Source organism: Arachis ipaensis, chromosome B2 (assembly GCF_059453495.1).
Source record: "Arachis ipaensis isolate K30076 ecotype BB chromosome B2, ASM5945349v1, whole genome shotgun sequence".
In the NCBI taxonomy this organism is placed as follows: Eukaryota; Viridiplantae; Streptophyta; class Magnoliopsida; order Fabales; family Fabaceae; genus Arachis; species Arachis ipaensis.
The window spans coordinates 4,540,269-4,563,531 of NC_142437.1; the positions used below are offsets into that span (position 1 = coordinate 4,540,269).

Below are 23,263 nucleotides of genomic sequence, written 5' to 3' on the forward strand. Positions count from 1 at the left end.
ATGGTGATATATTATATATAATTATAATCTTTTAAAAAAATTAAAAACACAGTGGTGACAAGTGCCCCTTTATCATTGTTTTTAGGTCTGTCCCTGCTTACTAGGTTCTTTGTATGTAGGTGCATATCTGATAAATACGATATTGCTGGTTATAAGTAGGGGTCGAGGAAAGTTGAGAAGATTTGTAAAGTTTTAAAAAAATTTATTCTTGCTACTCATGTCATTTGTGATAATGAGTATCCTACTGTAAATTTGTATCTTCTGATATTTGGAGAGTGACACAAATAATTGATGATGCTATTGAGAATAGATCAGAGATTCCTTCATGAGAGAAATGGCAACCTCAATGAAAGAAAATTTTGACAAATATTAAGGAAAATGTAATATGGTAATGTCTCTAGTTTGTGTTTTAGATTCTAGGTACAAATCATATGTTATTAAATTCTGTTTTCCTTTAATTTACAAATCTGAGCATGTGGCTGCTGAAAATGTTGAAAAAAGTGAAGAATCCATCACAAGAAATGTATGATGAATATGTTGAAATGTATCATGGTGAGACAATAATAAGTGGAGTTAACACTAATGGTCTAATTGCTTCTTCTAATATGGTTAATTATGAAATCAGTGGAATTGATGAAATGTTGAATATGGTTCGGAAAAAAGAAGCCATTCATCAAACAAAATCAGAATTAGAAGTTTATCTTTATGAGAGTGTTTACATTTCTGAAGACCATTATAAATCTTTTAGTGCTTTGGAGTGGTGGAAAAACAATAGCATGAAATTCAAAGTTTTATCTAAAATGGCAGTGGACATATTAGCAATTTCTGTCTCAACGGTGGTTTCAGAGTCTTCATTTAGTGTCTTCATTATAAATATCGTTCTCCACTAAATCAAAAGTCTATTAAAACTCTCATTTGTGGAGGAGATTGGCTTCGAAACAAGTATGGTTTGAAGAAAAAATCAAAACAAAAAATTAACTTTCTAATATTTCTCTTTTTGACTAAGTATCCATGTTAATGTTATAGAAAGTATTTTTCTTTTTAAATGTGAGAACATTGATATTGGTATGATGTGAGTAGTTAGAATAATAAAATTAAATTTTCATGATATATAAATGAAGTATCATATAATTTAAGATTATGACCACAATTTTATTTTAAATATTCTCTTTTGTACTAATAAAAAAAGTATTTGTTGCATTTATATTATTTAAAAATTTAATGATATGTGTATGCTTGCTTTTTTTTTTTTTAAGGTGTTGGAACAGGAAGATTAAATCACTTTTAAATTTGGAGGGTTAATCGATTAATTGTTCAACATTCTCTTTACTTTGTTTTGATTTAAGTAGTTATTAGCTTTTATTTAATGTTATGTTTAGTTGGTTTGTTACAACTCTTGATATTGATGAAGTCTTTTATTTTGATATATTACATATTTTGGAAGTAGCCAAGTGAGAATATATTCATATATATTATTTTTTTTAATCATGATAATTATTTATCGATATTTTATGTTTATTTTGTATCAATATTGTCCATAAATTTATTATTTTATATTTTATAATTTTAAAAATTAAATTATATCTTAAATTTAATTATTATTAAAAAAAAGGTATATTGATAGACTTCAGGTCAGATTTAATAACAGATCAGGCTCAGTACTCATTAAAAAACTTATATCAGTCTACTGGCCAATATATTTTATTACAGGCCTAACCTATTAAGAGTAAAATCTAACCTGACCTATCCTGTTTCCACCCCTAATTACAAATAATTATGGTTTGACCGGCCAATATGATAGATACGCGAAAAAAAAAAAAAAGGAGAGTCACTAATTATGTTTATTGAGGAAAGAAAGTTAAAGACAAGTCTTGAATTGAAAGTTAGTAGAAGACTTCTTTTCTTAATTTTATTTCTGATTTTTTTTTACTATTTCTTTTGAATAATTTTAATTACATGGTTAAACTAAGTACCCACAACAAAGAATTATCAGTTTGATTAGCACATTTTACAATTCTCTATAAATTGGTCATATGTGTATTATTTTAAAAGTCAATTCGTTATATATCACCTTGTTATATGTTTATGGCTCCTAAGCCCTAACTACATTAATCACTGTTTCAATCAAGCTATCATAAAATGACACCATTTATGCATATCTATATAAATGTTTTTTTAATATGCGTTATAGTATTAATATGTTTAAATATTAATAGATTGATTAGTGTTAAATCTACACAAATTTATTATAAAAAAAAATTGTAGATTTTTTTTTTGAAGTAAAAAGTGCTCAATACAATAAGGTGAAGCAATAGAAAGTAAGTAACGGGTTACTCAATGTACAAACCCACATCCTCAACTCAAGAGTAAAGTCCCCTCTAATCATCTTCGACATTGACATCAACAGCCAAGAGGTCCACCACCAAGCCACTCGTCGAAAAGCATAAAGGACCTGATTATTATCTCCACCACTCCTCAACAGTGATTATTGAAGACTCTACCATTCCTTTCTAGTCAAATTGCCTAGATATTATTATGTACTATTTGATTGTTTTCTAAACTTTTTTTTTTCAACCAATCACACCTTTTACAAAAGTAAGCAATTTTTTTGAGACAAAATTTGTCAAATTTTAATCTACCATAAAAAGCTAAAAACCATAAAAGATAAGACTAGAGACACCATTTTTTTAATCTTATTTCTTCATCTTTTATCCCATAGTTTTTATATTTTTCTATTATAAGATATTTGCCTTTTAAGCAATCCAACAACAACATATGGCTCAAATAGTGAAATTCTAAGAGACCATTACTCTCCATGACAAATGTTTGAAAGCTTTCAATGTAGTTTTTAGTAACCAGACAAAGATTGTTGTTCACATACAATGGATCCAATTGGTTAATGAGATGTGGCCACTAATCACTTCACCATCTCCACACTTTTTGAGCCATTGACAGAACTTGAAGAGTTTTATGATGAGTTTCATCAATATCGACCATTTCATTACAAATTTTAGTAAAATGTGAAGGTGACTATTTATATACAAATATTTTTATATATAAAAATAATAATAAAGTGTTGGCTAATTTTTTTTGTTATGAAAGTAGAAGTAGTGATATACTTTAACATTGTAATTTTTGGTGTTTTTTAAAATTGTGGAAAGTATACAAATCGGAGGGTTCGATTTGTGTACCTCAAATTTTTTATTTTTTTTACTACAAATCGAACGATCCGATTTGTGTACCTCTCACAAATCGAACGGTCCAATTTGTATACCTCCCACAAATCGGACGGTCCGATTTCTGTACTTCTAATAAATCGGACAGTCCGATTTCTGCTTTTCTAGTTAAACGATTTCACATTTGAGTATAACACTCTAACAATCCACATTTTAAAAAAACATCACTACAACTCCAATATTAAAAATAAAAAGTTCTAAAGTGTTAGTATGTATTATATTAAATAATTTAATTAAACATATTAAATTATTTAACTATTTTCAATTATATAACAGTTAATGTGAGTAATCACTAAATGTGAATATAGGTAAAAAATTCCAACAAAATATGATTCATTATACATAGCATTTACAATTTTAAGCCAAATGCTCTACTTCGTGATGCAATGTTTTCATTTTAATTTGCATATGTCACTGCAAAATAGGCTTATTTGAAGGCAAAACAATTAATTTATTGTTAAGCATTTGTTTTTTGTCATTCAAATTAAGTGACACAACATTAACATTTCTTTTCATGTTCCTCTTCCTTTTTAGTCACACTCATAAGCAACATGTCTAAATGGATTTTATTTTTGGTCAACATTTCTAAAACCAAAGGACCAAGAAGACAATCTACTTATAAGACCAAAACAGAAAACCTACTTACTTTTACTTATCATCAACATATAAAAAAACTACTTATTTATTCAATTATGATATTAATTTTAATACACTATTAATAATATAATAAACTATCATTAAACTATATGTTTTTATTTGAAGACATTAAAGACAACAAGCAATTAAATTAGACAAAAATACACAATGTCACAAAATTAAGAAATTTCAATTCTTACATACTTCTCCAAATCTCCATGTACCAAAAATGGAAAAATCTCACTACACCATTCTTCCTTTTTCTTTTCTTTTCCCCCTTTTTTCCCCTTTACTCTCTCTTTTCTCATTTTCCATTGTTCAACCTCCATTTCCAATATTCCAATTCCATTACACTTATGCCACCATTTCGCAATACACAAAACCAAATACACAACAAAATGAAATGAGCCCCCAAAAAAGGGAAAACAAAATAAAATTAAAAACCCTTAAATGCACAGCAATACATAGTACATAGCATAAAAATAAGCACACACATTCACATTCACACACACACTCTCTCTCATTTTCTCTCTCTCTCTCTTTTATTATACGCCGAACCCCTTTCTCTCTTAGCTATAACCTCCTTTCTTCTCTTTTCAATCCCTAATATCTTCCATTTCACATATTTTTGTTCCCTTCATAAACCAAAAAAAAAAAAAAAGCACAACACACAAACAAAAACCACACCCTCGTTTTCTAACCCTTTCTCTGGCTTGCACCAAGACCCGTTTTTGATCGCAACCCAACTCTCCTTTCACCTTGGATTTGATTCCCCAAGCGCCCATTTCTCTGTATTCGTACAGCACTTCAACTGTGTGGAGATTCACCTTCATCCATTTAGGGTTTTGATCATCTAACCTTTATCTCTTATTAAAATACATAAAAGGTTAAACTTTTTTCAAATTTATATTTTGATATATTTGATTCATTGGGGTTTCTTGCAGAATCTGGGTTTTATTTCTGAGGATTCGTTTTTTGCAGTAGGTGGGGCACTTTGGGTTCTATGTGTTTTATCTTGTTTTGAGTAATACCCAGATTTTGTTGAGTGGGACTTTTACTTTTTTAATTTTTTTTTTGGTTGTTGCTATTTTTCGTGGAACTGCAGAGGGAATAAAGTGCTTATCTTGGTTTGTTTTGTTGTTTGCACTGGGAGGAGTAGAGAAAGAAATTGTGCACATGAAGTGTTTGAGGGAAAACCACTGAGAAAATAGCTAGAGCTGGATGCTTTTAATGTGTTGCTTTTGTTAGTTCCGAATATTTGTTGCTGTGGAAGTGTATCTGGAAGAAGAAGCTGTGGTGGTGGTGGTGGTGGGGTTGGTGTTGATTTTCGGCTTGGGGGTGGCTGGTGGGGTTTTACTTGGTGGAGCAGTTAGGGAAGGCATAGGCTTGCATGGGAGAACATGAGACATGGGCACAGCCACAAAGTGGGCTATTGCCAAATGGCTTGTTGCCCCATGAGGCCGCATCGGTGTTACAGACACTTGATTCTGAGAGGTGGTTGAAGGCTGAGGAGAGGACTGCAGAGCTTATTGCCTGCATTCAGCCTAATCCACCCTCCGAGGAGCGAAGAAATGCCGTCGCAGACTATGTACAGCGCTTGATCATGAAATGCTTCCCTTGCCAGGTCAGTGGCCTTATGTGTTTACTGTATGCTTCTTTGCTTTGAGGACTTATTTTGTTGGTAAGTCAATCATACTACAATATGGTAAATGTTGAGGGATGTTATGACAAATCATGATCTAGGTTGTTGTATTTCTCCAACCTTGAAAAACTGGTCAATGATGCAAAATGTATGGTGTAAACTTGTAGTAACACTTGAGTTTTGTATCCATTAGATGAGAATGTGTTGGAATAACGGTTTTTATTGTGGAATTAGAATGCATTATTGATACAACAGATTTTAGAGATATTTCAAAAGCTATTATTTTTAGCTCATTTCAGAAAGCATTAAAACAACTTTTCTATTTCTTGTTTTAGATTTTCTTTCTAATTTTTTGTCTAATTGTTTTAAAATTATGTACATCTGTTTAACTAGAATTAGGAAGTTATTTTAATTTATTTCATAAAAATAAGGTCAACAAGACTTCAGCCTAGTGCTAAGTTAGAAATGCTACTTTGATGATCAGTTCTGCACAAATGATTTGTTTGCAGTGAGGAAATTAAACCCTGATTGTGTTTGTGTAACTTGTACTCCCATATTATTGTGTATAATTGTTTATGATACAGGTATTCACCTTTGGATCGGTACCGCTCAAAACTTATTTGCCTGATGGAGATATCGACTTAACAGCATTCAGTAAGAATCAAAATCTGAAGGACAATTGGGCACATCAGGTCCGTGACATGCTTGAGAATGAGGAGAAGAATGAGAATGCAGAGTTTCATGTCAAGGAGGTTCAGTACATTCAGGCTGAAGTAAGTTTTTTAAGAGAATATATTTAATTTGCTAAGATTTATTGCTTTTGTAATTTAGGTAGTGTCAAGGTTAAGTTTGGAATCTTGTCCAGTTTATTTTTAAAGTCTTGTGCTAATTTTGCTGACTTATTAAATGACGATGAAACCTTGTAGTGTGTTAAGTTTCCTCATTTTTGCAAAGAAATTTGGTAGGAACTAGGAAGTTTATGGGGAGTTCATGATGAATTCTTGTTCTGCTTGCTGAATTCTTAACCCTTTTTGTTGATTTTTGCATATGTGTATTTGTGTCTTTTCTCTGTTGATCACTTGGTCCAGTTATTAATACAAATATCACCTTGCAAGGCAATTACCTTTAACATTAAACTACATTGAGGAAAAGTGTTGTAGTAGCCAATATGTAGTGATTTGAGTTACGTACATTTCGTTGCACTTCAAATCATAATCATACCTATGGTGTCTCTTATATGTGACACTATTAGGATTAATTTTAGTTAGGATTGTAATATTTTAGTAGTAGTGTTTTACATTCTTCTTCATATTTGCAGGTGAAGATTATAAAGTGTCTTGTTGAGAATATTGTAGTAGACATTTCATTTAACCAGCTTGGAGGGTTGTGTACCCTTTGTTTTCTTGAGGAGGTAATTCAGCGCATCTAAGCCAGAAGCCTCACAGTGTATCATTCTCTTTAGAGCTGTGTCCTTGGTACTGTTTTTGTATTGGAATGATAAAGATTTGATTTTGTTTCTGTAGGTTGATAATCTGATCAACCAAAATCATTTATTCAAGCGTAGCATTATACTTATAAAAGCTTGGTGTTACTATGAGAGTCGTATACTTGGTGCCCACCATGGACTTATCTCAACTTATGCGTTAGAAACCTTGGTTCTTTACATATTCCACGTTTTCAACAATAACTTTGCTGGACCACTCGAGGTATTGGAATTTATCATGGTTTTCTTTATTTTTTGTATTTTTTATCATTAATTTTAACATAATGTTATCTTTTCCCCCCTTTTTGAAAATATAGGTGTTGTATCGATTTCTGGAGTTTTTTAGTAAGTTTGACTGGGACAATTTCTGCATAAGTCTTTGGGGTCCAGTTCCCATTAGTTCACTCCCAGATGTAACAGGTGGTTACAATCTGTTGAAACATTTGTTTACTAATTTTTTGTTTAGCTCTGTCTTTCTTATATTGCTTTCCCCCTCCTATTTATCCCTTTTTTTTCCACAGCTGAACCTCCTCGAAAAGATGGTGGAGATTTACTGCTCAGTAAGCTATTTCTTGATGCCTGTAGCTCAGTGTATGCTGTTTTTCCCAGTGGCCAAGAAAATCAGGGTCAATCCTTTGCTTTGAAGTATTTCAATGTTATCGATCCTTTGCGTGTCAACAATAACCTTGGCCGTAGTGTCAGCAAAGGTATATTGGTTCATGTTATGCTTTTCTGTTTATAGAATCTCAATTAATGATGAAAGTATGGTAAATTTTATGCTTGTTGCTGGAGTTAAACATGTACTGTATTGGTTTCCCCAAACTATTTAATCTACTTTTTCTTATCTGTTTATGGCTAATATTTGCATCTATGATTCATGTGAACCAGGTAATTTCTATAGGATACGCAGTGCCTTTACTTTCGGGGCTAAAAGGCTGGCTAGATTACTTGAATGTCCAGAGGAGGAATTGGTTTTTGAAGTCAATCAGTTCTTTCTGAACACTTGGGATAGACATGGAAGTGGGCAACGACCTGATGCTCCAAGCAATGACTTGTGGCGATTGAGGCTATCCAGTCCCGACCAATCACAGAGATCTGAGAATGTCCAGCACAATATCCACAAAATTGATATTACCTCGAATCATGAATTCCATATAGAAGGAGATCATGTTTCACGTAGTGGGCTGTCTCAGCATAGTAATTTATCCTCTGAAAACTCGTATAAAGGTAGTGAAGTTTCTACAGTGTCACATACTCAGAGTCAAAAAAGTTATGGAAGCCAAAATAATTCAAGGACCTCTGATCAAAGCAGAAGAGAAACTAATTCTAATCATGCTGCTCATGTCGATAAGGTCCAGAGGAACATTAAGGTCGATAATCTTCCAACTGATGTTCAAGGGAGGTTTCTTTTTGCCAGAACACGTTCTAGCCCTGAGCTAACTGACTCATATGGTGAAGTTTCTTCCCAAGGGAGACGTTCAAGAGCTGCAGAAAGTAGTAAACTCCCAAATTCCTTTGCGAAATTGGAGGTTAGTCAGAGGAAGAATGTTGTTGAGCCTGAGATTGTTCCAAGTTATGGTGTTAGAATAGATGATTCATCAACTAGGCACATGCCATCTCGCCAAATTCATGATAGTTCTGCTGAGTCTAACAGTGGTTCAAATAGTTATCATGATGAATCCGGCTCGGTGATTGTGAGCGAAGAGTTTGCATCTATTGCAGGAACAGCTGGAATGCAGATGATGCATCAGGAGGAGCAAGACCTTCTGAATATGATGGCATCTCCGACAGCCCAAGGTTTCAGTAGTCAGGGTCATGTTCCGGTGAACATTGCTCCAGGTCACATACCATTTCCATTTCCTCCATCCATTCTCACATCAATGGGATATGCTCATAGAAACATGGGTAATATTCCTTTCATTGAGCCTTCTTGGGGCACTAACATGCAATTTCCTCAAGGTTTAGTCCCTTCACCATTGACACCATATTTTCCTAGCTTAGGATTTGCATCAAATCCTCAAGATTTAGTTGAATCTGGGAATGAGAATTTCAGTCCTGTTGGAGAAGCCGATAATGATTTCTGGCATGAGCAGGAAAGGGGTTCTGGAAGTGGGGTTGAAGTTGATAATGGAAACTTTGAAATGCTTCCAGATGATAAGCAACAGTCAACTTCAGGTAGTTATAACTTTGGCCCGTCATCTCGGGCAGCCGGCTCTAGTAGTTCAACTAGAAACTCACAGAAGTTTACTACAGAAAATCGAGGCCCAACAAGAGAAGAGCATATAGAAAATTTTCTGTATCAAGATGGCAGGAGAAATGAGGTTTATTTTGATGATAGAATGCCAAATTCTCAGTTGTCCAGCGGACCACCTTCAAGCTCCTTCAGGAGCAGTAAAACTTCTTCTGAAAGCTCTTGGGAAGGATCATCGGCCAAATCCTCGAAGCCAACGAGGGATAAAAGGGGAAGGAAAAGCACTCCCTTGGGGCAATATGGTGGTGTTTATGGTAAGGGTAAGAACGCCACAGAGGTTTCAACGAATAGATTAGATGATGAAAACAGGGAATGGACACATTTGTCAACTATGCCATCGGACATGTCCGAAAGAAGCACTGGCCCTCCAGCTGCTACTTCCTTGCATGTTCCAAGGCATCAAGTATCCGGTTTTGAAGCCCAAGCAAGTGGACCAGATTCTCCAGTACCCATGGCCCCCATGATCTTAGGTTCTGGTTCTCGCCAAAGAGCAGCTGATAATTCTGGCCTTCTTCCGATTGCCTTCTATCCTACAGGGCCACCTGTACCATTTGTTACAATGCTTCCTATATATAATTTTCATACAGAGTCATCGGAAACTGCAACAAGCAACTTCACTGCAGAAGAAGGAACAGATACCAATGACTCTAATCAGAATTTTGATTCATCCGAGGGATATGATCAACCTGAGGTTTCAAGCCCTTCCAATTCTATGCCAAGGGTGGTGACTGAGCCATCGGAACACAAGCCTGATATTCTCAACAGTGACTTCGTTAGCCATTGGCAAAATTTGCAATATGGACGATTTTGTCAAAACACGCGTCATCCTCCTTCAATGGTGTATCCTTCACCAGTTATGGTACCTCCCGTTTATTTGCAGGGTCGTTATCCTTGGGATGGTCCTGGTAGACCTGTTGCGGCTAATGCCAATATTTTCAGCCAGCTTATGAATATGAACTATGGGCCACGTCTAGTTCCTGTTGCTCCCGTCCAGTCTGTTTCTAATAGACCTGCCAACGTTTACCAGCGTTTTGTGGATGATATTCCCCGGTATCGAAGTGGGACCGGAACCTACCTGCCAAATCCGGTATGATAAATTTCTAAAAGAAAAACTTTGTATTTTATTCTTACATATGCTCATGCATTTAAATAAAGTAGTTTTTCAATTACAAAACCATTGATCAGCCTGCTTTTGTTGATGGTGATTTCGTTGTAATGTTGTGTCATGTTTATAAATTTATATCAGAAGGTCTCTGTTCGCGAGCGACATTCCACAAATACCAGACGGGGAAATTACAACTATGACAGAAATGACCATCATGGCGACAGAGAAGGGAATTGGGTGAACTCAAAGTTGCGAGGAACTGGACGTGGCCACAATCGCAACCAAAGTGAGAAAACCGGCCCAAAGCCAGAGAGGTTGTCGACAAGTGAGAGCCGCTCTGAGAGATCGTGGGGAGCTTCGCATAGACATGACTCCTTCATTTCTCACCAGAACGGTCCGGTCCACGCAAACTCTTCACAGAACAGTGCTGCCAATGTAGCCTATGGAATGTACCCTATACCTGGCATGAATCCCGGTGGGATATCATCGAATGGACCAACAATGCCTTCTGTTGTAATGTTTTATCCTTATGATCATAATGCAGGCTACGGTTCCCCGGCAGAACAGCTTGAATTTGGGTCTCTGGGGCCAATGGGTTTCCCTGGTGTCAACGAAGTACCACAGCCGAATGAGGCAAGTCGATCTGGTGGAGTGTTTGAAGAGCAAAGGTTTCATGGTGGCTCTGCACAACGATCCTCTCCGGATCAGCCTTCTTCACCCCATGTCTCAAGGTAGTTGCCCCTTTCTGTACCGAAACTGCCACTAGTGCTTCTAGCAGCGACACGTTATTGAAGTCATATTATTGTTGGATGGTTAGCATCCAAGTGTGAAATCCTTATAAAATGTTTGCTGCATCAGAAATCCCAAAACATGATTTTTCACTCATGTCTATAGACACGGTTTACAATTGAGCACTTATAATATCATTCGATTCACATAACCAACCTCACCTTGTAAGTATGTATTCCTTTTCATCATAAGTTTTTAGTACATTTCACTGTTGAAGGATATTCTCTAGTTTAAAATCGTTAGCTAACAAGTGTCTCAAAGGAAGCTAAATTAGCAATTTTTAAAAAACTTCAATGCATGGAAAACTTTATAAAGAAAAATTGAAGGAACTTTTGTTAATAACAAGGAAATATTTAGCAATACCCTATTGATGATGTCTTTGATTTTGTGATTTTGCAGAGGGCCTTGATTCTTGTGCCAGATCAGAATACAGAAGTTTTCAACTGGAAAAGGATTTTGATCCTTTTTCCAATGGTGGGCATGTAAATGGGTGAAACACCTGCTCTCTCATTTCAAGGCAATTCTTGTTCTCAAGTCTCAACCCACTTATCTACATAAGTGAAGGTTCCTTTGGTATATCATTGCTTGATCCTTATAGTGAAAGGTCCCTTTTTTGTGCCCTACTTGCATGTACACTTAGACAGGTTGATCTAACCAACTTTGGTTATGTTTGCGGACCCAACACCTCGGTTTAGGGTGAAGCACGGCGGCGGCAAGGAGGAGCATGCAACACTCCTCCAATTCCACAAAAGTGAAAGAGTATGGAAGACTTAGGTATCAGATTTTTATTGAAGGATTTAGACACAATTGTAACCCCTCAATCATCAAAGTTTAGAAGGAAGAAAAACAAAAACAAGAAAGCTGGCTTAGATTCAGTGTTTTAGAGATTTTTAGCTTGTTACAGAGTTCAGGTTCACTCTTCTATACATGATGCTAGTGTACTTGTTTTATATCATGCTGAACTTGTTTGTTGAACTTTATGAACAATGTGATAGTTTAGCAATAAAAATTGTTAGAATATCTTCCTTAATTTTTCACATCAAGAAAATAGGTAATGATGAAGTCCCCATATAACATATATATGCATGCCTATTTAATTTCCTCGCTAAATAAAAGTGAAATAATTAATTCCCAAGCAATAGCATAGTAGCATACTACAGGCAGAAATGCACATATTACAAACTTAAAAAATTCAGGTTTTATCATTTGTTGCATATTTTCAAGCTGCATGCTATTGTGGTTACGGTGTTCTTAAAAGGTATTGTTAAAATTAATTCTAAAAATAATATTATTAAAATATAAAAAATATGTGACTTTAATTTTAACATTTGTAAAATCATCATAGCTACTATAACCATAAGCGCCAAGCTCTACTTATTTTAAAATCCTAAACATGATCAATCCTACATAGTTTAGCACCTGTCTATTTAGTTAGATCACGTCTGAAGGTTAATTAATTCTTACAATTAACAAGCAAGATTGTTAGTATGCAAGTGTAATATTAGTTTTTTTACAAGTTATAACTCAAATGACATAGTCTTCCTATACTCATTTAGAGGTCGCGGATTCGAGTCTCAATCCTATCTTTGGTTTAAAAAAAAGTGTAATATTAGTTTTATTTAAATATTCAAAGATATTAATAATTAGTACATACATTATTATCGAATCAAGTTAATTTATTAACATCATTGTGTTGTTGTAAGTTAAATATATTACCGAAGGAGAAAGTTGTACTTAAATATTTAGATATATGTTGTCCATCTCCTATTTAGGATTATGCACTTTATCTTTAATACCTTGATGTCATTTGTAGTCTTTTTTTGCCTTTTGTCAATAGGTATATTTCAGAAAATTTTGTGGTATGCTTTTATGCACTTTAAGTAGGTTTGATTTATCATGATTCATTATTCATGATTGACATGAGATGTTCCTGTTTAATGTTGGCTTTGAACTGATGATTATTGTGGGTCAAATTTTGTTTCGTAACGATAGAGACAAAAAAAAACAGAAGCCAAAATTTACTTTATTTAACATTTATTAATTCTAACAATAATTAATAAAAACATAATAAAATTCTGACTGTTTTTTACTAATTTTTTTCAAGTTATTTTTTGGTTTTAGTTCGCCTGAATTTTGTTTTAAAACAATTACTACTACTTATTACAAAATAGTTGGAGAATTTACTTATATAGATTTTAACAAAATTAGCATTGCAAACTTTTTATACTTCAAGTAATGTGTATTATATAACATAATGTTTTGTATTAAAAAAAAGCATTTTAATATATGTATAACAAAATATATAAATCTTATTTCAACTTATAAAAATCACGATGTTGTTATACATAAATATAAAAATTAAAATTCACATATTTTCTATATATAACAAGGTTGTTTAACCAGCCCAATTTTTTTTAATATTATCAAGTCTAGGTTCTGAGAAAACTAAACTAAATCAAAAGCTTTGCCATTTTAATATTTAACACAAAATGATCCATTTACAAAATGGTATCTGGCAAGGAAAAAAGAAGAGAACTTTTAAGTTAGGTAACTTTGGAATATTTCCATAGTATAAGTTTAACCACTCATATTTATCATAAATTTGCAAACCATATATGCATAATTCTATGAATATCTCCAAATTGTTACAATATTCCATCATCATTTTGTTGAAACATGATTCATCCATGACTATAATTACCAGGCAATATCACAAACTTTGATAAAAACAAAACTTGAACATAATATAATTTAATCATAATAAGAATAATATTTCTACTCTTACAAATTATAATTTATATAAGAGATAACTATAAGAATGAAATTTCTACCTTTGAAAAGACCTATAGTAGAAATTGAATTGAAAACAATAAACCTACCTATTTGGAACGCAAACCAGGGATATTTCTAAGTCCCATCTTGCCAAGAACAAGCTTAGGGATAGCAGGAGGGTTATCAAGCATCATGCATTTGCTGAACTCATTTGCAAGCTCTACGAGCCTATACTTGTCGCGCCCGATCTTCTTGTTCGAATTGTAGTAACCAAGCCATGCTTGATATGCTGCTTCTTTGTTCTTCATCTCAACATGGCATAGAGCCCTTTCCACCTGTTATCATAATATAGTTCCGAATCGATGAGTTGAGTACTATAATAGCCCTACAAGATCACTTAAATAATCCCTGAAAGATTGAATGCGTTCGATATAGCTATAAGATTATCTCCTTTTGAAATTTGATCCAACCATTGTGTCACAAACGATGACTGGATGAATTTGTTAGAGACTGAACGAATCATGATGGGTTATCAAGCACCTCTAAAATGAGAAAGTTGGTAAAATAAAAAAGTGAGAGTCTAATCACCTTTGAATCATGAAAGTGGGGCTGACACATGATATAACATATAAGTAACAAATTTAATAGTAATTAACCTCTTAATTATCACTCTAGAATTCTCCTCACTTTAGAAGATCTTTTTCCGTTATTTTGATACCGAAGTGATCTTCAAGAGGCTATTTTGGTATTTCTCTGGGTATACATTTGCAAAACCATAGGAAACATAATTCAAAATTGTCTACATCATCATATATCTAAGAATGAATACCTTTTTCTTTGTGTCAGGATCAACAGAAGGAATGGGAGCTTTCTCAATAGGCAAATCTTTTACGGTAGATAAGAAGAACTCTTCCCATGGAGCCAAAAGCAATATGCCCTGCCCTTCCTTCCCTCGACGTCCCGTTCTACCAAGTCTATGTATATACTGTTCTCTGTCAGTGGGTAAACCAACCTGACCATTGAGAAATGGAGGACACATGAAATTGTTAATTAATGTTTGTTCAAATAATAAAATTTAAAGATTCAAAGTCTACCACATTGCCATCGTGTGCGTCGAACATTGTTCGAAATAGGAGTTATGCATTAGTTACCTGTACAACAAGAGTGACATCTGGATAATCAACTCCACGTGCAGACACATCGGATGTAACCAAGATAAGTCCCTTTGACTTGCGAAATTCTTCAGAGACTCTGGTTCTATAACTCTGAGGCTTTCTTGAATGGATTTCTCTGACATTCAGGTTCAACTCGCCAAGAAGTTCAGCAACAAGTCTTGTCACCATGGCAGTTGTGCAGAACACAAGAACCTGATAAACCAATAGCTACATCACATGTCCTTCCCAAAATGTGTGATAGGAAAAGTAAAACATTTTGTTCTCAAGTCTAAAGAGCAATGAAAAAAAAAACATTTATTGTTAATTAAGAAATTCAAAAGTTATGTATGCATCTTGAATAATAAGGAAAACCGAGAAACCAGTACAACTGGTTGCAAATTAGAAATCACACCTTATAGTCAACATCATCCGCAATGTGCTCCTTTAGAAGAGCATAGAGTAAAGAGAAATGCTTGTCTAATGGGGCAACTAAATGTGCTTGGCGAACCTGAAGTCATCCAAAAACCCAATAATAAAGACAATGAATAGAAATTTTATGGTGGGAAGTGCATATTCACATGCAATACCTCAGAATATAGGTAACTTTTTGGTTATGAGAATAAATTATAAGAAATTACCTGTGAGTGCGTCTCCTCAGTTCCCTCTTGAACCGTATTGATAAACTCATGATCCCTTCTCAAAGCAATATGACAGACTTGACGCACCTTCAAAACAATAACCATATCAGAATGAGCCTGGTTGTCCTATACTCCTATTTTATCTAAATTCTAAAGCACAACACAGAACCCTAAACAAAAAATAAGAGAGAGAGAGAGAGAGAGAGAGAGAGAGAGAGAGAGAGAGAGATACCTCATCCGGAATAGTGGCAGAAAACATGAGTGTTTGTCGTTGTTTAGGTACTGCTGCAATTATCTTCTCAATGTCTTTCCGAAATCCCATGTCCAGTAAATGATCAGCTTCATCGAGCACCAACACTTTCACACCCATCAGCCGAGTTGCAAAGCCAGCAGTATTCTCCACATGATCTCTAAGCCTTCCAGGTGTAGCAACAAGGATCTGTATAGCATGTATAAAACATTAGTGATTATTTCCTAATAGATCATAATATTCAGCATCTATATGAAAAGGTTATTTAGTAATGTTGAAAAACTACTGATCTTTTTGTTTGCTTATATACATGTCCTTTGGAAAGTGTGCATGGTTCTATTCCACTAGAAATAACACTTCAGCCGCAATAATAGAAGGATTTACCTGGCAAGGATTTGCTTGCATACGTTTCTGTTCTAAGGCAAGTCTCGTCCCTCCAATTACAACCTGAACACCAATGGTAGGATGATACTTAAGCAATTTAGCAGCTTCTGTAGCCGCTTGACTTGCAAGCTCTCGAGTTGGACATATGACAAGCACATGAATTGGTGGCCGCCTATGATCACGTTCAGTTGGTGGTGAATTTGCAACAACTTCAATTGATGGAAGCTGAAATAAGAAAAAAATGAAAAAATAAGTTTACTCAAAATTACCATTCATCACTTACTACAGGTGGAATAAAACAAGCACCAAGTTCCAGCTCAAAGATTTGTGCCTCCATCAACAAGCTAAAAAAATAAGAAAGCCCCAAGACCACAAACGAAAAAAATTCAATTAGGTGAATACAAATTTTAAGAGGCTTACCAAAAAGGCAACTGTTTTCCCAGTGCCTGTTCTAGCCTTGGCAAGGACATCCTTACCTAGAAATACAGTTACAATGTAAGCCAACGTCATAAATAAACCGAAGAGATACAAGAATGATGTCAACCATAGCAGGTATAAGTTGCTTTCATGCTAAATATTATCACTTAGGGATAGCCCTATTATAAATGCTAAAGATCTTACATATTTAAATGCTAGCACCCAGCAAACTATATCCTTAACAGTTTACACATGAAGGATCCCAAAATGAATAAGCCAAAAAGGAAAGAGTTAACAGGGCATACTGCAATAAGATGAAATCTCTTACAAATGGCAAAAACACAACCAGCACAAAATGACATTATTGTCAAGATTGCTTTTTCTTAAAATTGATTCGTTGCTCCTGACCAAGATAAAAAAATAAACCTTTGAGTATTACAGGAAGAGTTGCCGCCTGTACAATAGTCATCTTCTCATATCCAGCATCCTTGACTCCTTTTAATGATAGTGGGGAGATTGAACATTGATCGAACCTGTGGCATTATATTTCAAAAATCAGATATACAGAATACATGAGCGGTGGTACAACATAATGAACAAAGCCTTATCCATGGCATCTTAATTAAATATGCAGTAAAGATAATTAAATATGCAGTAAAGATAATGTCCATCAAAACTCCTAATTAAATAATAACAAAATGCAAGTCTCATTCATCTCCTCCACACAGGCATTATAGCCCATGAACACTAGCTAGCTTATGCAATAAGCCAATAACTTTCTAAATTTTTTTTCTTATTCCAATGTACCAATAGTTAATGCCGAACAGACAATACTATGATCAACAAAGTTCAATTTTTTTTTTCCCATGTCTCAACAGTGAATAGAGACATTAATACTGTCATAAAAAAAGGTGAAAGTTTCAACTTCTAAGCATACTAGACATTGTCCAAATTATACCAATTAACCAATGCAAAACCACTTGAACTAAGCTAACATTAGTTTAAAAACAAGTTCCAACCTTTAAGGAAAACAAACAAGACCGAGTTACAAAAACAGATTTTTTTAAGTACCTGGTGTCACTCAAATAAGAATCAGTTCCAGAAGGTGAAGAAGCTCTTGGAGCTGCTGGTGCTGGTTGTTGTTGTTTAGTGCCACCAAACAAAGCAGTTCTACTCTTTCTCACAATCTCATCATCCTCACTCTCACCACTTTCTTCTTCTTCTTCTTCCTCTTCCTCACTCAGAAAACCCTTGAATCCCTTTCTCACAACCACTTCATCATCTTCATCATCGCTCATCAATTGGGGTTTAGGTTTTCTGCTCAAACTCTTCCCTCCACTTCCTCTGTTCAATTCCACACCCCTTCTCTTCCTTGTCCTGAATCCGCCATTGTCTTCCTTCTCCAATTCGCGACCGAATCTGCGCTGCGAAAACCCCGAATTCCGCGAGAACGACGAGTTCGAATTAGTGTCACGGCGAACTTGCCTGCGATTCCGAGTTGACTCGCCAAAGTCCGAGTCAACTCGCGCGGTTCTAATCTCGTCGACCCAGTCACTGAGCTCAGCCTCGTCGTCAATTAAGCTCTTTGGGGTGGCGGAGGGAGAAGAAAGGCGAGGCCTTTCTTTGCGGCGCGTGGAGTCGGAGCGAGTGGAAAGGGCGCGAAACGGTGCGTTTCGGAGGGCGAGGTACTTGAATTTGAAAGGGAAGGTAGGGAAGAAAGTTCTAGAAGGACGAGAGAGGAATAATGAAGATGGTGGCTTCATTGTGAGAGAAGAAGAAGAAGAAGAAGGGAGATGGAGAAGACGGAGTGGGGAGAAGAAGAGCTTAGTTGTTGGCATTCTGAAGAAGAAAGGGATAACGGCTATTGCTTATGGATATTTTGGACTGAGGTTTTTAGGGTTTAAGGGTGTTTTTTCAATTTTTTTTTTTTTAAACTATAAGTAGGGATCATATCTATTGTAATACTTTCTTTATTTTCTAACATGGGCATATTCCATATTAATAGAATAATTGACCATTTGTACTCATGATAGTTCAGAACGTTGACAAATGTACCCATTGTAGAAGGAAATTGACTTTGTAATCATGAGAGATGGTCTCCGTGTGACAAAAATAGCCTGGCTTGAGTTGGCACCTGCTTCGGGTTTGTATAGTCCTACATGGCAATCCGAACCTACCAAAGCCCAATCCACGTGGATCTGAACGTTGTATACGTAGGTAATGGTTGAAATGAAAACCCTAGCAAGCTCTCTTTCCTAATTCGAAACATAACCCCAAATCTGAAATTTTGTTGCAATTCGAACCATAACCCAGAGTGATCTCAGAACCCCAGCGATGTCATCACGCAGATTTAACTCGGATGGAAATTTTGGAACTCGCAGCAGTTCTTCAAGTTCGAAGAAGATGAAGGAGAAGAAGCTCGACGGCAAATGTTTCTGTGGGAGAGATGTTGTGTTGATGGAGTCTGGAACGATTACGAACCCTAACAGATGGTTCATCAGATGTCCTCTATGGGCGGTAAGGGACAGCTGCTGTTGTTGTTGAGGTTAGACAATGATTTCTGAGTTTTAGTTGACAAATTTGGGATTTTTTTTTCTCTTAGACAAGAGATTGCAGATACTTTGTTTGGGTGGATGAACTCGAACAAGGATGGGAGGGCGTGGCAAGATGTTTAGCCAAGAGGAAGTTCGAGCATTGTTATGCAACACCTGATGATGGATTGACTCTGAGTTCAGGGGGGGGGGGAAATCTGCAAGCATCATCAATTATGGCTAAGAAGATAGACAAATTTAGGGTTGAAATTAGGGGTGAAATTAGGGGAATTAGAGTGATGATTATTACTGTTGCACTGGGGGTAGCATTTTGTCTGTTTTATGAGTTGTATTTGGTTATGAAATCATAAGACTTGTAAAAAGAGAGGTTTTTGTTCTGTCATAGTTAAAATTTTTGAATGATATGGATTGTTCCTAATCTATACTGGTTTGCTTTTCATGTGATACATTGATGTAGATACACAATGTTTGAACTTGTTGCTGCAATCTAAAATGATTCTGATAACATTAAGGATCAAACAGTAAGCTGGAAATTAGCAACCTGATAATTTTGCTGTTCAATATATGAGTAAGGAACTAATTGGAAGACGAAAATGTTGTTACAATAACAATAGTGATATCAAAAAGAGGCAAAAGATGGCAAGTATATAATTGCCTTAACAAGTAAATTGTTCATTATATATATATATATATATATATATATATATATATAGATGCTGAAGGTTCCAAACATTCTGATATTAGACAAAAAAAAACCAAGTACTGGTCATTGAATTTATACCCTCAAAAAAAGCCTTACTAAGTCAGAACTAAGCAATAGGATGAAAATCCATCAGAAAAACATAAGAGTTATGTATCTCACAAGTGTAACCTAAAAACAACAAAAAGCCAGATTCCAAATTTTGCAGTATTAGTCTATGATATTGGGGTCGAGTTACTGCTCCCGCTTGATAAACCATTTTTTCCTCCGCTTGATCCCCGTAACCTGCCTCGACCTCTACCTTGACCTCTCCCTCTATCAGTTGTGCCTGGACCTGTAGCTGTTGGAGTCACAACTCCAGGTGTGGGCATGAACTGCATGAACCGGGTGCTTGTTCCTGCACTAGCACCTTGTAGTGGATGTGGTGTAGTTTGAGAGTTGTGTGTGGAGGGAGTTGTTGCTGGCTGGTTGGTAGCTGGTGTACTTGGCTGCTGTCTTTGTCCGGTCGGAGGCGGGCGTTTAACACTTCTCCTTTTAACCTGTTTTCTAGTTGTTGCATTGGTTGGCTGTGGCTGTGGTTGTGCAGTTGGTGGGGGAGGCATTAGGTGATGCTGCTGCAAACCATAGAACAAGTCAGTTATTATCACACAAGGTTTGCTAGGCAGCTTAGTTAAATGATTAAAACGATGCACTTACTTGTTGAGTGTTGGTTCTTGCAGATTCGTTTCTTTCTTCAGTGGCCTCCTGTTCAGCCTGTGCAGATTCTAAGGTCTCCTCATAGTACATTTCAGCCAGTAAATCCTCATCCTCATCATCTGCTGGTGCTTGTGGGGCAGAACTCCCTTCACCTGCAGCTTCCTTCCGCTTTTTACAACTTCTCTTATTGTGACCAGCCTAATGATAAACGTATTAGTCATAATTTGAACTAGTTATCACATTTATCAATAACTATAGAACAGGACAGAATCTCAACTATAATTGGTTAACCATACCTGGAGGCAATACTTGCAGATAATAGTCCCAATCCTCCTCGATGTTCTATGAGGGTCACTCTTCTCCTTAGGGCCATCATTTCTCTTGTCTCTCTTGAGTGTAGGTCGACCAATTGGTTTTCTATACCGTGATGGCAGAATGGGGAGGGTATCAACGTTGTGCTCCCAGTACTCCTGGCTTGGAACTGGACGCATAGTAATCTGATAGGCTGCGTTGTATGCACCCATGGTGAGCCAGTTGTGGGCATATTCTTCTGGCCTCCTGTTCTGGTAAGCCAGTGCAGCACAGGCATGTCTACATGGTAAACCTGTGATTTGCCATAGTTGACAGCTGCATGTACCTTTGCCAAGATCCACACTTACCTTCGTTGGCAAACAATGCACCTCATACACATTCCCTGCGTCATCTCCAGTAGGCAGAGGCATCCATTTGTTGCTCTCTCACTTTTCCCTCTCTAATATGCTCTGTTGGGTTGGTGCTAGTCTTTTGTTGTACCCAACCAAAGCTTTTTTGTTCCTAGCCATAATCCTCATTACGTAGCACCTGACTTCCTCCAACATTGTAATGATCGGCTTACCCCTCATCTTCTTAACCTTAGCATTAAACACCTCGCAGTTGTTGTTGGTGTAGTTGTCCAACTTAGGGTATTCACTGAAATGAGCTCTGCTCCATTGTTTAGGACTAATCTTATGCAGGTACTCCCAAGCCCCAGCATTGATGCTTTTCAGTCTCTCCATGGCAGCATTGAAGTCTTGTATTGTGGTTGCCTTGGCACAAGACCACATGCACATTTTCAGCTGTAAGTCACTCCATTTCTTGCGAAAGTTTTGCCATATATGTATTGCACAGAATCTGTGGTTGGCATATGGGTAAATCTCTTGTATGGCTGGGATTAGTCCCTATAGTAATTCATTTAAGTAAACAGTGCTCAGATTTTAAACAAACCAGAAACAGATTTAAGTATTTAGCTAGGCAATTTCCCAGCACTCCAATATCAGTCTCAAAACAAAACAGAGTTGTTTATATGTCTCAGCACAAACCATACATAAGTAAAACTAAACCAGATTCCAATAATAAATCATATGTCTCATTCACTATTTAGCTAGTCCAACAATCCAAACACATCAAAAGGGTTCTCATTCTGATACAATTTTCAGCATTAGGCTACTAATGATTAAGCAATGAGAAAACATATAATTTCTAATACATACCTAAACCAGACACAAAACAAATAATCAGCCATACCTTATTATACATATATTAAGAGAAAACATCAAAGTCACTAAACACATGAATCAGCCATACATTCTTATAAGTAAATCTGCACAAGTACCTTTTGCATATCTGACATGAAGTTAAACCCATTAGCTTGAAAATCTCCCACATCCTCCTGGAGTATCTCCAGAAACCACTTCCAACTTTCTTTGTTCTCTGATTCAACAACTGCGTAGGCAATAGGATAGATATGATTATTTGCGTCCTGTTCTATTGCAGTCAGCAACTGCCCCCCATAGTATCCTCTTATGAAGGTCCCATCCAAACCTATAAAAGGTCGACATCCTCCCACAAACCCCTTCTTACACGCTTCAAAGCAAACATAGATTCTCAGAAAAACCGGATTTGAATCAGGCATGGGATTTGTTTGGATCCTTACTGTCGAACCTGGATTAGTCTTCAGTATCTGGTTACCATAATCACGAAGTCGTGCATATTGTGCAATCTCAGAACCTTTAATCCACTCTTTTGCTTTCTTCATAGCTCTATAAATTTTCCTTTCATTAATTAGTACATCATACTCGGATCTGAAGTATTGGTCAGCCTCTCTAACTGTCAAGTTTGGCTGCACTCGAATCCTCTCCTCCAACTCATCTATGACCCACTTTCCATCTGCTGACTTACATCGATTGTCCCGGCTACATGTATGTTCATTTACGAATGTCTTTACCTGAAAACTCGCTGGAAATGTTCTCTTGGCACAGTAAATTTGCCAAGGACACTCCTCATCATAGCATATAGCCTTCGATCTTGTAGAATCACATCGAGCAAAGAATATGCTCCTTCCAATATTGATATTAAACTTTCTGACAGCCTTTCTGAAGTGGCTTAGAGTTTCAAACTCCATCCCAACCTCCAACCGAACCTGGTTAACTGGAGCATCAGGATTGCTCTGAGGAAAAACTGGAGTTTGTTCGGTATCGTCGTCACTTGCTATGCTATGCAATTCCTCTGATTCATAGCAATGATGACCAGGATTTTCATCA

At 36.0% G+C, this 23,263-nt stretch overlaps 6 protein-coding genes across 16 annotated transcripts; 2 read left to right on the forward strand and 4 right to left on the reverse strand.

Moving 5' to 3' along the window:
- Positions 1-4,350: 4,350 nt before the first annotated feature.
- LOC107623500 (nucleotidyltransferase) lies at positions 4,351-12,172 on the forward strand. Of its 11 annotated transcripts, none has more exons than XR_015905099.1 (12): positions 4,365-4,714; positions 4,817-4,856; positions 4,978-5,496; positions 6,099-6,287; positions 6,833-6,925; positions 7,038-7,220; positions 7,315-7,417; positions 7,519-7,704; positions 7,886-10,335; positions 10,495-11,084; positions 11,542-11,659; positions 11,838-12,172. XR_015905099.1 is itself a non-coding variant. In XM_021115218.2 (11 exons), the coding sequence occupies exons 3-11, from the start codon at positions 5,263-5,265 to the stop codon at positions 11,549-11,551; spliced, it is 4,038 nt and encodes a 1,345-aa protein (XP_020970877.1). In that variant the 5' UTR covers positions 4,361-4,714; positions 4,817-4,856; positions 4,978-5,262; the 3' UTR covers positions 11,552-12,172. The 11 variants fall into 11 exon arrangements, 8 of the variants coding, with proteins under 8 accessions (XP_016181310.1, XP_020970877.1, XP_088360765.1 ...); XR_015905100.1 differs by having other exon boundaries at positions 10,498-11,084; XM_021115218.2 differs by having other exon boundaries at positions 4,361-4,714; positions 11,542-12,172.
- A 1,695-nt stretch (positions 12,173-13,867) lies between these two features.
- LOC107623525 (DEAD-box ATP-dependent RNA helicase 31-like) lies at positions 13,868-18,667 on the reverse strand. The gene is made up of 10 exons (XM_088505061.1): positions 17,829-18,667; positions 17,184-17,290; positions 16,761-16,816; positions 16,341-16,565; positions 15,939-16,145; positions 15,707-15,793; positions 15,481-15,576; positions 15,066-15,281; positions 14,744-14,926; positions 13,868-14,249 (listed from the first exon to the last, which is right to left on the reverse strand). Exons 1-10 carry the CDS (start codon positions 18,593-18,595, stop codon positions 14,022-14,024), a joined length of 2,172 nt encoding a protein of 723 aa, XP_088361187.1. The 5' UTR covers positions 18,596-18,667; the 3' UTR covers positions 13,868-14,021.
- A 424-nt stretch (positions 18,668-19,091) lies between these two features.
- LOC110267420 (uncharacterized) lies at positions 19,092-19,659 on the forward strand. The gene is made up of 2 exons (XM_088505556.1): positions 19,092-19,274; positions 19,360-19,659. The coding sequence occupies exons 1-2, from the start codon at positions 19,092-19,094 to the stop codon at positions 19,657-19,659; spliced, it is 483 nt and encodes a 160-aa protein (XP_088361682.1).
- Positions 19,660-20,224: 565 nt separating this feature from the next.
- LOC148572873 (uncharacterized) lies at positions 20,225-20,795 on the reverse strand. Its single transcript, XM_088504150.1, has 2 exons — positions 20,706-20,795; positions 20,225-20,623 (listed from the first exon to the last, which is right to left on the reverse strand). Exons 1-2 carry the CDS (start codon positions 20,793-20,795, stop codon positions 20,225-20,227), a joined length of 489 nt encoding a protein of 162 aa, XP_088360276.1.
- A 182-nt stretch (positions 20,796-20,977) lies between these two features.
- Positions 20,978-21,427, reverse strand: LOC148572874 (uncharacterized). The gene has a single exon (XM_088505557.1). It carries the CDS (start codon positions 21,425-21,427, stop codon positions 20,978-20,980), a length of 450 nt encoding a protein of 149 aa, XP_088361683.1.
- A 15-nt stretch (positions 21,428-21,442) lies between these two features.
- On the reverse strand, positions 21,443-23,124 carry LOC148572875 (uncharacterized). The gene is made up of 2 exons (XM_088505558.1): positions 22,336-23,124; positions 21,443-21,901 (listed from the first exon to the last, which is right to left on the reverse strand). The coding sequence occupies exons 1-2, from the start codon at positions 23,122-23,124 to the stop codon at positions 21,443-21,445; spliced, it is 1,248 nt and encodes a 415-aa protein (XP_088361684.1).
- Between the last annotated feature and the right edge of the window lie 139 nt (positions 23,125-23,263).